Source organism: Canis lupus, chromosome 7 (assembly GCF_011100685.1).
Source record: "Canis lupus familiaris isolate Mischka breed German Shepherd chromosome 7, alternate assembly UU_Cfam_GSD_1.0, whole genome shotgun sequence".
Lineage (NCBI taxonomy): Eukaryota > Metazoa > Chordata > Mammalia > Carnivora > Canidae > Canis > Canis lupus.
In genome coordinates, this window is record NC_049228.1 from 55,041,590 (window position 1) to 55,057,982 (window position 16,393).

The 16,393-nt window shown below is 40.4% G+C and overlaps 1 protein-coding gene across 29 annotated transcripts in view; it reads right to left on the bottom strand.

Annotated features, from left to right (window-relative positions):
- Positions 1–684: 684 nt before the first annotated feature.
- Positions 685–16,393, bottom strand: part of DTNA (dystrobrevin alpha) — a 351,511-nt gene continuing 335,802 nt past the window's right edge. For 15 of the 29 annotated variants that reach the window (XM_038543520.1, XM_038543523.1, XM_038543521.1 and 12 more), the window contains 4 exons: positions 13,918–14,007; positions 12,053–12,221; positions 9,586–9,718; positions 685–1,802 (listed from right to left, as the gene is read on the bottom strand). In XM_038543520.1, the coding sequence (XP_038399448.1) occupies positions 1,662–1,802; positions 9,586–9,718; positions 12,053–12,221; positions 13,918–14,007 (533 nt within the window). In that variant the 3' untranslated portion in view covers positions 685–1,661. Of the gene's footprint in view, positions 1,803–4,213; positions 7,534–7,623; positions 7,673–9,585; positions 9,719–12,052; positions 12,222–13,917; positions 14,008–16,393 lie in introns of those variants that run through there. The other 14 variants (XM_038543531.1, XM_038543534.1, XM_038543539.1 and 11 more) reach the window with 4 other exon arrangements.

Here is a 16,393-nt window from a genome sequence, read left to right on the forward strand (position 1 = left end):
ACTCTTGATTCCTGTTGCTATCAACACGTTGACCTCCAGGATGTGCTGATTCTCCTCTCTTTCTTTCTTTTTTAAAAAAAAAAAAATTATTTATTTATTTATTTATGAGAGACCCACAGAGAGAGAGGCAGAGACACAGGCAGAAGGAGAAGCAGGCTCCATCCAGGGAGCCCGATGTGGGACTCGATCCCAGGACCCCGGGATCACAACCTGAGCCAAAGGCAGATGCTCAACCGCAGAGCCACCCAGGTGTCCCTGATTCTCCTTTCTTATCAGCTCTAGCGCAAACAAAACAAAAACTAATTCATTTATTCATTCATTCGACACATAGTTGTGGAAGCTCATAATTGCCAAGTACTTGGGTAGATGCTGTGATTCGAAGGATTGAGTCAAGTTATATAAAGTGCTTAGAACAGTGTCAGATATAAAGCGAGCACTAAATATGTGAACTCTTTGTATTCTCAAACTCATCCCCTTTTGATTACAACAAGGTTTTCCATAGAAAAAAAAGGTGTGTCTCCAAAGGTAGCGAAAGGTGAGATATTTTGCTGTAGTTGCTTAAGATTCAAATGATGTGTCCTGCTTCCTACTGGATGTGCTGCCTTGTCTTTCTCCTTTGAACAGACTGACTCCGTGTTGCTTTAAGAAAGATCCGTTACAACAAAGGAATAAAATACACAGATGTAGTGTTTTTAAAAACATTTTTTAATGAAGAAATAATTCCATTCCAAAATATAGACACACAATTAAATAGTTTAATCACTTCAAAATATAACATGTCCCCAGGAGGTTCCAACACACACACACACACACACACACACAAAACAATACTTAACAGCAATACAAAAAAAACCCATACAATAGTAGTTTTGTTACAATACCAATGAAGATTGTGAAATCTTTAGTGTCTCTGAATTGGTTATTTCAAATGGTGTCAAATGACAGTAGTCATAATTAGAAATGTCTTACAGTTAATTAGCCTCAAGATGTAACATTTCTGATTTTTTTTTCTCTTTTTGGTTCAAAAGTAAAAATGCCCTTTCTTCTGAGGACACAGTGGAGTTCTTGTTTGTGGCTCCTTGCGTGGATTCAAACCAAGGTGATTGCAGCAACCAAAGGTTGCCGTATTTACAAGGTCTATCTACAGTTAACAGCCAAGAACTAATAAGGGTGGACAAAGATGATAAAAATAAAAGCAGACATCAGTGCTAAATTATGATGCAACAGTTTGGCTCATGCATATAAGAAAATACATAGTATATCACAACAAAGGCCACACTCTTATGCAATTCAGTTCACATTACTACTTACAAATGAACCTTCCCTGCCTTATAGAGATCACTCAAGAATCCATTTTTCACAATCTCCAGCACATCTCCCTCTGACCAACCTAACTTACCCTGACTTGCGTCCTGACCAACCACAACTGATTCCTGAATCTCATACAGTAGATTTTGCCCTCTTCCCTCCCTCCCACCCTTCCTCCCTCCATCTACATGGCGCTGTGGGGGAAGTTGGTTATGTTAGACCAGTGCTCATTAATAGGCCATCATCTCTGATGAACCTGGATGTGCAATTCATTGTGGAACAAGAAAGAAACCACCCCCGCAAGATAGAATTGTATCTCATGGACAGGATAGGTGAAACCCACTGGGTTGCACTTAGAACAGGCCCCAGAAGTAAATTTGGAGAGCCAATGAAAGAAACACACCCCAAACCACAAAACCCCAAAACAATACACGCCATTTTGTCTCGGTTACAGGACAGGGGTGCTTGAGTCTGGTCTCAGTGCTGACGTGGAGCTAAGAGAAAGAAAAGGTGGCTGGTTAGTCAGGAACTGGTCACTGGCGGCAGTTTCTAGAGTCCTTGCAATGGCTTTGTACGATGCTATTGACCACCATGCCATGGAGTTGGCAATGACAGCTACAACAAGGGGGAAGGTTATCAGCAAAACTACTCAAACCTTAGACAAGCGTTTTGATGTAGAAACACAAAGTGACAACAGATGTCAGCTCAGTGCAGTCGGTGGCTGAACACCACTTGCAGGATCAGAGTTCTGAGTTCAAGAACTACCTGGCTATGAGTTAGAGCTGACAGCAATGTAGGTAGCTGAGATGTAGTAGTTTTAAGTACTGAGTATGAGGCACGAGGGGCCACCCACTTCATCTAGAGAGGTATGGTTTCACAGAGGATGGGCAGTGGAAAGGAGATGAACATTAAGATAAAATCAACAAAACTCCTAGTAAAATCCATCTGTGCAAAGAAATTTGAGAACTGTGCAGTTGTGCCACTTTGGTGTCAGCCTGTCCTCAGGGACATCTGTCAGGCTGCTTCTCTGGGGAAGTATGATGAAGCACATCAACGGAGAGAATGGGCTTCTTTCTATCCAGCGGAGGGCTTTACTATCCCCAAGGCAAGTGATTTTGTTCCAAAGGGCAGCCAAGGACATTGGTTTCTGACCAAATGCAGAGACATGAACAACTTAGAACCTTCCAGAGAGGGATCTGGAAGGTGTCAGGATGTCTTCTCAGTTGGGCACACACCAACTACCAAACACATGGCTGGAAGAAGTTCTTTGCCAGCCCTGGAAGCAAAATCGAATTGCTGAAGCATGAGGTTGACTCAGAACCTTTCTTGCTTATTCTGAATATGGTCTTTTTAGAGATTTTATTATGCAACTTTATTCTAAAGCAATGGCTCTCAACCTTCAGCAGGCACCAGGAATCACCTGGAGGGCTTATTAAAGCACAGGTGGCTGGGACTCGGCAGGCCTGGGATGGGGTTTAAGAATTTGCATTTCTAAACAAATTCCCAAGTGATGCTGATGCTGCCGGTCCAGGGCACACATTTTGAGAGCCACTGTTCTAGACGTTCTCTACTTTCTTTTAAAGGAGACAGGAATTCCAGAGAAGCTGCCATTTAAGTAAAACATATTCAATATGTTGCAGGATTTTTATTTCATCAAATCCTGAAACAAGTAGATTATGTTTTCATTTCCCCAGAATCCCTAAGGGAAGTCTTTAACGCTTCCTGACAAGGGCCATTATAAAGGACCATCAACAGAGACTTTCATTCTTCCTTCTTCGACAGTGCTTTTGCAACATCAGCTTTTCACTGAGTGCAAAATCCCAACTCCACTTAGAAGAGCCTGTTTCCTCTCACATGACCACAGAAGGCTGCATGCAGAACACCAGGTAGCCAGCTAAGGCAATAAACATTCAGAAATAAAAGGAGAGTGAGCGTTTGCAAGCGCACTTTAAGCCTGTACATTTAAAGCTGAAGGCCTCCAGACAACCTGATAGGGGAACTTGTGGATGAGCGGTGTGGTTAGACATGCTCCCTAAAGCTAAAACGAGAGGAACGAGCCCATGGAAGAGCAGAGATAACTTGAGTCCGTTTGGGGATCTTATGGCACCTGTGGTTTATAAACAGCTTTAGCAACAAGTATTTCAAAACATAGTTCACAGTTTTTAAGAAGATCTGTGCTGACTTTAAAAACTAGATTCTATATAATTTGAATGTTGCCTTTTGTTTTGAATATGATATCTATTTGGAAAAAATATTTACACTAAATTCTATGGCTGATTTGTTAGAGTATCTTGAAAGAAAACAACCCCAAGCTGGAAAGAAGCCCCAAAGACTGGATTATCCTGGTGTGATTGGTTCAAGTCACTGCTCATAGAGACTTAAAGACAAATGCAGACAGTTCAGGCCAAGGACCCTTCTTGGCCGCTAGGCCCTGAGTCTGTACACTCAGGTACCAAGTCCTTCGGGGTTAGTGAACTCATGTAGGGCTCTGCAAGTGGTTGTTTTTTTCCAATTGCTGTGGAAAAAAATGTACAGTGTATAATAAACTGTTTCGCTAAAATCTCAAAGAATTCAGAAATCAAACTTCTAGCTATAAACAGTATTAATATTGTCATTGTAAACTGAACAGGTTCCATATCATGTGCAAAGGTTTAAAATGCTTGTTAATACTGCCATCATGAGTAACAGCAGCGTGGGTTTTCAGCCTGTGGGTTTTCTTTCTTTTCTTTCTCTCTCTCTTCTTTCTCTCTCTCTTCTTTCTTTCTTTCTTTCTTTCTTTCTTTCTTTCTTTCTTTCTTTCTTTCTTTCTTTCTTTCTTTCTTTCTTTCTTTCTTTCTTTCTTTCTTTCTCTTTTCTTTCTTTCTTCTTTTTTTGTGACTGTAGTTGGTTTTTGTTTCTAATCAGGGATGAGCCATGTTACAGAAGATGTAAGTTAGCTTTGAACAGAAGTCAGAAGTCTTTTTTTTTTTTTCCTTCTCAAAACACACACCTATGAACTACAAATCTTAGAATGAAAAGTTAGCTGCACTATAGTCGGCAGAGCGTCTCTAGGGGTAGGGGTGTGTCAGGAGCTGCTGCGTGTGGCGGCTCCTCTCTGCGCTGAAGCTGCTGCCAGGCGGTGTCTTCTTCTCTGTGTGGGTGGGTGCGGGGCTCTCCTTCATCACCAGCTTTCGTGTTCCCTTCATCATCTGTCTGACTATAGCTTGCCTGGGAATAAGGAACGTGTCATTTTGTTTTAAAGATGAAAACTATTCTCTAAATTAGGGTTTTGAGAATAGGATTTTGAGAATAAGGATCATCCCCGTCCCCCCAACACGCACATATTCACACTCTCTCTCCTCCCTTCCTCCGACCATTGAGAACAGGTGTCCTGGGACACCATGTGCTATTGCTCCTTCGGAAAGGGAGGATGGGAATCCTCTGTGTTGAATCTCTTGCTTAACGGGTACTTGAGGCATCTGAAGGCTTAAAGCATACAAAACAGAAATATTTGTGCTGTCCTCAACTGACAAGCAGATGAGACCACTAACCTCCCACTGAGATGCCAATGTAATTAGAAAAAAAAATTCACTTTCGATTGTCCAAGCCTCCAGTTTCTGAAGTTAGGATGTGGCTGGCCAAGGAGAGTGGTGTCCCATGTGGAGAGAGGGATGGAAAAGAAACAAATCCAAGATTTGAGTCTGCCAAAATGGAGTTTTGGTGGATTCTTGAATTTAGTGTTAAATATTACATACACTATATTTCTTCCAAAGAGGCTAGTTGAAAGGCAAGGTTTTCCTCTATTGGCTCCTGAACTGCTGAGTGCATACTTATCTTTAAATAGTTCTTTTTGAGCAGAGGAAGGGTCTTCTATTTTTCTGGGGTCCCACCATCTGCCCCTTACTCATGTAGGGCTCTGCTCTGGTGGACACCTAATTGACTTGCAGGGTTGAAGTTGGCTTCTGGACCCTTGGATAAGAGATCAGAGCTCTGGGGCAATTTCTGGTCCTGCCACAGGATCAGAAAGCCCAAACAAATCGATCTCAGTAGCACAAACTGTTCCAAGATTTCAGATGAGAAGCCACTGGCTTCTAGATTGACCCATAAGGTTTTAAATACATTTTGCCTGAGTGGCTGATCCAGTGATAGGCTCTTGTTTAGATTTTGAGAATTAGGATCCTCCCCTAATTCTTGTTTAGAGTCCTGTGGAATGTCAGCTCGATAGGTATGTGATGTAGTAAATGGCAGAGGCCACAATGGTTTCAGTTTTCCACTGCCAAACTGACAACAAAAGATTAAAACAGTGGCCTAAGAACTTTTAGAGTACTGAAATCTTTGGCTTTTAGGTAGAAGAACCAACTGCCACTTCTTATGTGAGTTTATGTCAAGGACATTTCGTTAGTTTGTTTAGAAAAAAATATTTTTTTCTAAGAACTAGTGACTGATGTTTAAATAATATGCAGAATAGAAATGATCCCATTGCTGGCACTAAGAGAAAAAAAATGCTCTTAAAGGGGAGGCTTGCTTCTTTCGGACTAGATTTGTTGTAACAGGAGTCGATGTTTTCAGAAACAGCTCCTGGGAATTTTTTTCACCGTGGTCATAATGAATGCACGTGGTGTGGCATTCTCAAATCCAAGGGACAGAGACTAGAATATAGTCAGTTAGGTCCTTCTTTTCACACCAAAAAGGCCTCATTGCTCATAAAGTATATTTCCTAAAGCAGTTATGCCATGATATCTACCTGCTTCATACTAACCTGAGGACGGAGGTCAGTAATGCATGAGCTAGGATATATTCTGTGCAAGTTGATTTGTCATTTTATATATATATATATATGTATATATGTATATATATGTGTGTGTGTATATATATATATACTTTTTTCAATTTAACAGCCAGAGTTGACTTTCCTACCAGCTGTACTATAAGTGTGGTTGTGGTTGGGAAAGACTGTATCACCAAAGTAGATACAAGTCCTTGGGTCCCTACAGCCAGAGACGGTGAGAGGGGTATTTACTCTGAACTGTAATGTGGGGCAGCTAAATGGCCATTAGCTGGAGCCAGAGAAACCATCTAGACTTATGAGACAGTGTAGCAAAAGGTGTATAAAGTCACTGCACATAGCTGAGTTTATAAAAATACAGAGCAAGGGCAGCTTGGGTGGCTCAGCAGTTTAGCGCTGCCTTTGGCCCAGGGTGTGATCCTGGGAACCCGGGATCGAGTCCCGCATCGGGCTCCCTGCATGGAGCCTGCTTCTCCCTCTGCCTGTGTCTCTGCCTCTCTCTCTCTGTGTCTCTCATGAATAAGTAAATAAAATCTTAAAAAAAAAATACAGAGCAAGCTAGTTGTGAGTCCCAGGAAGGGTCCCATACACTTACATAATAACTATAGCAGCTCCCCCAGATTGAATCACTTGTAAAGCATAGTGCCTAGGCACGTATGTGTGTGCTCATATTAAAGTATGGTGTGTCTGCCACCATGTTAAGCTCCTTATAAACTACCTCCCAGTGAGGACAACTCCGCTGTGAAACACGTTGTGTGGAGGCAACAGAGGTTTATAGAGATTTAATAATTTGTCAGGGTTATTTACGCTGCCACGGTTTGGTGGAACCCCTGTTTGAAATCAGGCCTGTCAGAGTCCAGGGTCTAAGCTTCAGACCCCTCCACTCAAGAGGTCCTGCCAGTCAGGTGCTAGTCTCTCTACATTAAACACATTACTGAGGCTTCTCCATGTATGTAGGTAGGTCCCCGGGAGGGGGAATCACATGCCACATAAATGATACTTTAAATAAATTAAGCTGTATCTTGTTGAATTCCACAAAAATATAAGGCTGCAGAAGTTTTCCTCTCTGTTTTGATTCTTTTGTTTTCTTTAATAATATGAGGTTTGGCCTTCACTTTTGATCTCTGGGTCCTGAATACAGCACGACTCTGAGGCTGGCCCATCTCTGGATGTGCTGAGCACGCCTGGACTTTTCCTTCTCAAGCGACAGAGAAGCTGCCAACTCAGGCGCTCTTAGGGACTGGTGATGAGGCATCATCGCCCCAGAGGATTTCTGGGGGGCATCTCTGGTGTTATAGAAGTTTCTGTGCCAATTTTCCTAATTAATAGAGTAAAAAGTCAATTCCCAAGGTGGTCTCCCAAATCTCCACTGGATTATAATGAAATGCTTCCATAGGCCGGATGATTCTTTGATATCAGCAGGGAAGGAGGATATTTTATCACATAGAACATAGAAACACCTAAGAGAGAGTGATTGTGAATTTAGGTTACTGGTTATCAGAATTCAGTGTACAGTGGCCACGTTTCCTCCTAAATAAGATGGTACTTACTTGAAAGGAGAGTGATAAAAGGATATTGTATTCAACCTTGCAAGCTGACCTGTGGGTGACAAAGGACACAAACAAGAAAGGTGACATGTCAAGTCTGTGATGCAGTCAAGCTGGTGAATTATTTGGATGGAAGCCATGCAGAAAGACACACACACAGAGAGAGAGTCCACTGAATGAAAACAGCATTCTGATCCATCAAGCAACCATATGCTCACAGAGTAGTCACGAAAAGCCACTTCAATGTTCTCTAGGGCATATGTCTTGAGTGGGGACACACAGGCCTACTATGGTCTCCTACACCTTTTCTTTGCCTTTCCCTTGAAGTCACTGGGCATGGAAAGGAAAGGAGGGAAAGAGCTTAAGATTGACCAGAGCTGGCAAAAGCTCCAAGTACATCTTAAGCTATTGATAGAATTTCCCCTCATTCATTACTCATATAAGGTTAAATTCCCAATTCATTGAAATAAACAAAAATCTAATATTTTACGCATAATGGCTGTCTCTCTTTAAAAAAAAAAAAATCTAGAATTTCAGTCACTGTTGTCACCAAAATCCAGAAACTGATATGGACTCAAAGAGGGAGGCCTAAGAGGCGCCACTAACAGCATGAACCAGAACATTGATTATTTAACCACATCCCTCTCTCTCTACACAGCAGAGCCAAATGAAATATGTGTAGGAATGCCATCCTCGGAGTTCCCAGAGATACCCTCACAGCTTCATCCAGGCTAATTTCTTTCCGTTGCTGGGCCACAGAAATGGCAAAATAAGAGTATTCTCCATGGGTCTACTTCCGGCAACTTTGGTGTTGAAGCATGGCCTTACATACATAGTCACTGATTTTTTTCTTTCTTTCTTTTTTTTTGGCAGGGGTGGGGTGGGGGAGGTATGGACTAGGCCTACATTTTAGTTGCTTCTGAAATATGGTTGTTAAACTGAAAAGGCTAATGGAACATTCCAACAAAACTTTTGTTTTATATTGTCAGGGTGGAGTTGGTAGGCTTCAGTTTCTTTCCTACTACATTCTTCTTCGGAAAATATTTCAAAACAATCCACAAACATGAGAAGCAGAGGTAATGTATTCTCTCTGCTTCTCTTTCCTTCACTAAGAAAGGGCTGCCGCTCATCTACGAGTGTGGAAGAAGCTTATCTGGCCATTGGACAGAAAGCCTGGCATGAAGAAATATCCCATGGGGTCTGGGGGGCAGTAGGTCTCAACCAAGCAAACATCCCTGAACTCCCAGGACCTCAAGAAAACACCTGTGAATTACAGGGAAGAGAAACATACGAGCAAGACAATCACTGCAGAACAATCTTCATGGGGAAAATGTATCTCTTTTAGGATGACTTACTAATTACACTTAGTCCCAGTTGTGAGCGTGAAGTTCAGTGAATTCATGGATGGATTAGTAATATACTCCAATATAATGAAAATCTGTCCATCCATACCCTGTTGAACACAGAGCCTCCAGTTCTTGCCACATTTCTTGGTGAGATTTGATCCCCTCCTACTTATTTATTTTGACATGAGGTGGGCCATGAGGGAGGCTGAGGACAAATGATTCAAGGGAGGAGATATATTTAAACTTACTATTCAGTTTCCTTGGGCCCTGTTCTCTGTATCTTTTTATTTTTTATTTTTTATTTTTTTTTATCTATGAGAAAAAGCATCTTTCCCAATGATCTTAGAGCAGTATGGATTGCTAGTCACTGTGTTTCCACTAAAATGACAAGATCTTTTTCACTTTCCAGATCAGAAATTTCTAAGAATTCATGGTGAGCGGTATAGCTCTAAGAAGTATTTACAATTTTTACTGTCTAGAATGTGTGGAGTAAGGAATGTAATCAGAATATTCTGGAGAGGATGGGTGGAAGAAAGGAGAAGGTATGGATTTTCTGGGTAATGTAAAAGACCCAGCTACAAGGGGGCTGGGGGCCAGGGGCCAGGCCAGGTGCCCATACCTGGTAGGCTTCATCCTGCAGCTTCTGTTTCAGGTACTCTTCCATCTTGAGCTCGTTCTCCAGCTGCCGGACCGAGTCATTTTCATAGTTCTCATCCTCTGGCCGCACATAGGGGTCCCCATCTTCTGTGACCCTGGGAATAGACCACAAATGGTGTTTGGGAGCAAATCTTGAAAGTAGAAGTGGAATTCACGTGTTAGCTATAGTTTTGAGGACCCATTTACTGAGTCCTCTAATTTGCTTCTTTGCTTCAATTCACTTCAACTCAACATCTTCTGTTACCTAACAGAAAATTAAAAAAAAAAAACAAAACAATTTTGGAGGTTTGGAGATATAATCAAGGTATTCTCATGCAATCTTTCTATGGCAGGCTGATGACCATTGGTCATCTGTATTTTCCTCTGGCTTATGGGAATGAGTTGCCTTTAAAGTGTTTGTCAGGCTTAAAAGAGGCAGCCTTATCTTTTGAAAGGATATAGTTTTCCCAATATGTTTTTTTTTTTTTTTTTTAATAGAATCCAAGAACACTTTCTATAAGGAAAGTGAGCCCTCTACTGAAATAACGATTAAGGACATTTGTTCATAATTTAACCCCCTTTGTGTTTTGCACATATGTAGGCACATGCACCCATGCACTTTATTTTTTTTTATTTTTATTTTTCCCATGCACTTTATTTTTACAGTAGAATAAATCTTAGAATATCAGCTCATCAGTGTCAGGCAAGTAATACTTGAACCCATAGCTCTTGATCTTAAAAATTTATACTAGCTGTGAATCTAAGAAATCCCCTTAAGTTGTTCAATTCTATCATTACACAAATGGCTAAGAATGATCTCCTTCACTAATGTGTGACTCTATTTGCATCTATCCATCCCAGTTTATAAAAACCCTTCCTGAGACTAAACATAAATTTACTACCTAAGTCATATGACTAAAATATTCTCAGGGTAAAACTCAGTATATGTTTAGATAGTACAGATATTAAAATATCTCCTAAAGTGAAGAGAGTGGTCAAGTAGAAATTTCTGGGTTGGAACTTAATGCCATTGTTCATGTTTATTTATATCTGTACGACATGTTCTCATTATTTTTAGAGGTTTGGGGCCAGCCTAAATAGGTCTGTGAGGCGGTTGTGAACTTTCCCTCCCCAATTCCCCAGCCTGTGCTGGTGGCTGGTACTGCCATCAGCATACCAGGGACAGTGGAGTGGGGGTAGATTTAGATACACTCTTGGATTTTTGGATTAGAACGAGAACATTTTAGGTAACCACATGTTAATGCCTCATTATAAAAAGTCAAACAGGTATTTTCCAGACTAAACTGATGACAATTCACCATTTTGAATAACTAACAAATCAAATAATTCTAAATTATAGAGGAAAGGACAAGAAAGCAAACTAAAGTTAAAAGCAGCAGCCTACTGCTATTTAAAATTATGTTAGGACTGTTTTGTTTTGATCTCTCAGCCTGCCTTTTCACTACTCGCTTTCCAACCACATCTATTTATAGTTCCCCATTATTACTAGTCTACTCACTACTTGGATGGAGATCCAAAACACCAGAAAGGCCTCTGGTTAGTTTCTTCTTTGGGTCCTGAAAATGGCCAGTTTATTTTTGTAGACTAGTCTGCAGCATTTTTTTTTTTACATTAAGCACCATCACCTTCCTAGTTTTTAATGCTCAGTGAACCCCTCTGCAACCCTCTGGTGAGCCTCTCTGGCCATGTTTCTAACAGCTGCCTGAGCCCCTGCTCTCTTGAAGGCTCCCCTGCTGGGCTCAGGCAAGTCCAGCCTGGTTCCTTTTGCTTTGTTTCTCAGCTTTGGTTTCCTAGGCCTGTCGACATGGGGTGTGAGCTGATCCAGGGACACAGGAAGTCTGGAGGGGATGTCACTGATTCTGCTGCTGTCAAGCTACAGAAGCCTAATTGGATGAAATCTCTTGCAAAATGACTCTCAAAGGTCAGATTTATACAAATGCAACGAGTCAACCAGATTGGGTTTCTTTATAATGAGGTTTTAGACATTTACTTATTTCAATTCCAGCTGCTTATATAATGTTGTTTATACCCATTCTGAATAGAGGCCTCTCTAACATCACCTGGTCCTCTAAGGGCAAATATAGCACATTTAGAAGATGGAATGACTTCTCTCTGAACGGGTCTTTGAGTCCTGGGAAAGCAGAGAGTGATTTTTTAATACTATTTTGTACACAGCTAGCACCGTGCCTTGGGCGAGCCAGGCTCTCAACAGGCACTGGTTGGTTTTGGTTACTGCTATTCTGGATATAGCAGATATAGGGGGGGACGTCACCTTTCACTGTGTAGCACCCTCCTACCTCTTCTGGCAAACAAGGAAACTATATGACCCCTTTCCAAAATAAAAAATGAAGCAACCATGTTTTTATTTTCCTGTATTTCCTATGGAGTGTTCTGTTACTGAGAAATGTCCTTGCACAGAAGATACTTACCCATCGCTGCGCATGGTGCTGGGGGTAGCACCACTGTGGAGGTACCCAGGTTTCCGGGCGTGGATTTGCGCTAGAAAAGCCTTTTCAGAGGTTGGCGATGGGACCAGATCCTCAAACTGAGTCCGCGCAAATTCAGAATCCACGTTGCTCTCTGTTTCACTTCCCACCTCTATTAAGTATGATTGAAGAAATGAAGAACTACTCAGATTTTTTTTTTTATGACTGGCAAATAAAGCGCTGGGCTTAACATAAGTCAACCTGTGCTGTATAAAATATTAACTAGCTATTGGACATAAGTCAGGTGAATTTATTATTATTTTTTTTCCCAAAATGACATTTGATACTGACATGAATTTCTAGAAGATCATTGGGTATACAGTATTGTCTTTTTTTTTAATCTCAATCATATCATGAGGAATTTTTGTGTCTTGACTGACTTAATTTCTTAACACTTTTGTTTCAACCCTCTCTACAAAAGCCTTCACTAGGACTGCCCTTACTTTTTAATATTACTTTAATTTAGGAAATACAAGCCTAAAATATTACATTCACTTAATATCTCAAAGTATTGTGAATATAAATGAATAGTACTTGAAGCTTCCACAATAAGAGTAACATTTTAGTTATCATGTACTTGGGCATGCCACTAATCGTGATGTATTAATACTGCCATTTTTATCCTGTTTGGTAATCTTTTTTTTATTTTTTTTATTTATTATGATAGTCACAGAGAGAGAGAGAGAGAGAGAGAGAGAGAGAGGCAGAGACACAGGCAGAGGGAGAAGCAGGCTCCATGCACCGGGAGCCCAACATGGGATTCGATCCCGGGTCTTCCGGATCACGCCCTGGGCCAAAGGCAGGCGCTAAACCGCTGCGCCACCCAGGGATCCCATTACTTTAATTCTTATTATAGAGGCTTTAAGAAACCTAAATCCAGGATTTTTTTCTAATATTGGTTTTATTTATTTATTTCTATTCTATTTATTTCTAATATTGGCTTTATTTATTTTAATATTTATTGTATATTTGAGATTATACATTGTTATAATCTCAAACTTTGTAACCAGAGTCCTGTCAGACAAATATCTTGCAAGGTAGGCTGAAGGAACAGATGAGATGTACCAGTAAGATAATTATTTGCAGATTCATGCTGTTAAAATTTTAAAGACTCTGTGTAGTATTATCAGAATAAAGAGTCTCTCTCAATGTCATGCTCTTTATTTTCTGGGCAGATCTTTCTTTGGACATATTGCAAAGGTAAATTGCAATTTAGCCTCATTCAAATAGCAATGCATTTCAAATGAACAGAGTTTAAATGAATAAATAAAACATTTGACCTTATAAAATAACTTTAGTATCATGTCACTTTGGATCACAGTATTACAAGTTACAAAGACTAGATATTATAAAACCAGAATCACAGGTCAATTTTAGTGTTTTTATTTCCTCCTTGCATTTTTCAAACTTTCTACATTGGCTCATGTATTAATATTCTTCTCATCAGCAAAATATAAACAGCACTAAAAAATCTGAATATACCAAAAAAAAATCTTCATCTTTAAAATATCTTTTTCTTTCTTTTTTAAAAAATATTTTATTTATTTATTTGATAGAGAGCACACAAGCAGGGGGAGTGGCAGAGGGAGAAGCAGGCTCCCTGCTGAGCAAGGAGCCCCTTTGGGACTTGATCCCAGGACCCCGAGATCATGACCTGAGCTGAGGTCAGATGCTTAACTGGCTGAGCCACCCAGGTGCCCTAAAATATCTTTTTCTATTTGACAATGAGGAGATCTCTAAAAGAGGCCCCTAGCAGTTATGGGTCCCTCTGAAATGAGCAGACAAATGAGAGGGGACCAGGAACTCACCAGAATTCAGCTCTTTCACGAGAGAGGACATGGTGTTAGTGATAGAATCTGCTGCTACTAGTAAGTCATTTCTTAAATTTCTTCTTGAACCTTGAGTGAAGAAGAAATGATCATTTGAAAAAATCACAGCTTTTCTTATTTTTTCCCCAAATTTTTATGCAATTTACCACTTATATTGATATCCTGAAGAAAGAAAACTTCCAAGACTTCTCCTTTTCAGAAGTGCTTTGGTTCACTTTCTGAAAAAATACCGTGTACTTAGGACAGTGGCCTCTGATGTAAGAAGACATGGCCACTGATGAAGGAGGTGTTCATTTATTATACAAATTGGGACAAGTTTGCAAGTGAAAGGGGGTGGCATGATAACAAGGCTGGGTGACCTGGCACAAACCAGGAGGGTCCCAGGCAAACTAATATCTCTGGGTACCTTTCTTAGAAAAACTGACACAGATGTAAGGTCTGGTTTTGCCCAGAGAACTGCACCTTGCCAGCTGCTGCTACAGTTTCAGCCATGACCTGGTGGCTGAGCACATGGGAGTTTGATCTCCATCCTCATGGCCTCTGTCTCATCAGAGCTTCCAGAGTTCCCCTACTATTTGAGGTATCTCTGGGGAGTAGGAACCCTAGGCATCAAATGCCCCAGAGCATGGAACAGGGGTGGGGATTCTTGAAACTGCTCAAGACCTGGGCAGAAGATGTATGCCTGGTACTCTGAATTGTAACTTAGACTACACTCCTTCATGGTAGACGAAGCTTACGATGATGTTTCAGGCACATGAGGCGTTACATGGGTATCTGCGGGCTGGCTTGGGTGTGAGGTAGAAATGGAACAGAAGGCTTGGCCCCATAACATCTTTGGGAAAAAGGGCTCAAGATTCCAAACACCTGACTTACAGATGAACTTAAGTAGCACGAGCTCTTTATGAGCTAGGGGCTGTTGATAGGCCACCACAGTTCATACAGTAATTTCACAGAAAGTAAAACTCAGCAAGTAAAATAATAAATACATGTACATTTAAAAAATCAAAGGAGTCAGATAAAACAATTATAATTTAAAATTCTATTTGATTAAAAATACTGTAAATTTCAAGATGAGATTTAGAGAAAGGACTTTTTTTTTCTTTGAAAACTTTTTTAAAAGGTTATTTTGTATAACCTATTTTCTTTTTCAGAGGAAAAAGACCTATTATAGATATTTCCTTTTCCCTCATAGTGGAGAGTACATCATTCTCTTCCTTTAAAATGAAATATTTTATGCTCCATACAGAATGCATAACAGTGTCTCTTTCCTCACAGTCTTTATTAATGTTAAACATTTTTTAAGTCTGTGAGGCAAGAGGTGATATTTGTATTTCTACAGCAATTTGTAAGACTGGGCTTCTTTTTATATCTTTGTTGGCAATTTATAATGCTTCTTCTGTCCCTAAACTTCACCTATTTCTGTTTTAGGAATGTCTTTTTCTTAACGATCTCTATATGCTTTATGTGTAGCTGAAATTGTGAAACTTGTTTGCCGCATATGCTGGAAGTGTTTTCCCCAGTCTATTTTTTGTTTTTTGACTTCATTTATTTATTTATTTTTGCCTTAAAACTCGTCATCAAATATATCTCCCTTTTCCTTACAGCTATACGTGAGGACCTAGAAGGATGTTCATGATATATTGTTAACTTACAGAAAATGCAAATTGCATATCAAAATGCAAAGCATTTGGTCTTGTTTGTGTGAAAAAGAAGAGTAGGTGTTTATAAAAACACACATAAACATATGCAATTATATATAAATAAAAAATTGAGAAAAGATTATATATAAATTAAAAAATGGCTAAAGGCCGTTTGGGAATGAGATTGGCGGGGTGACGGTCTGCAGGCAGATATATATATATATATATTTTTTTTTTGGTCGAACTTTCTGTAAATTTAAAAAGTCATGGCAAGAAAAAGTTTAAAAAGGATTAAAATATTTCCAAATGAATAAGATCACTTGCCTTGAGGACCCTACCCCCATCCTTGGCGCGTGAATGGAAGAGGCAGCAGGTGGGAGAATTCTGTTCTATTTATCACCCTCTGGCATTAACCATGGAGGCTGGACCTCCTGGCCCCTGTTACAGAGGCGATGCTTCAACTCTTAGGGCGGCTGTGAAACGCCCTGCTTGATCACCACAGGGCTGCATCCCACCTCAGTTGGGGCTGTTTAACCTCAACCCTGAGTTGGCTTTAACATAAAGGGAAGAAGGTAGGAAATAAGATCTTTCAGAATTTGAAAGTGGATTATTACATTTATAAAGTGGCCTGGGCTATCGGTGAAAGGGTTTCCCTTCCCTTAATGAGCAAAGACTCCTACAAAAATGGAGCTGGGCAACAGAAACTCAAGAAGATGAGAAGGTCATGTGAGAAAGAGATCAGCCTCGGGAGCTTCTAGAACAGCTCTTGGGCCAGGCTGCCACGAGGACTGTGCTGGCATGTCCACACTGTGGCT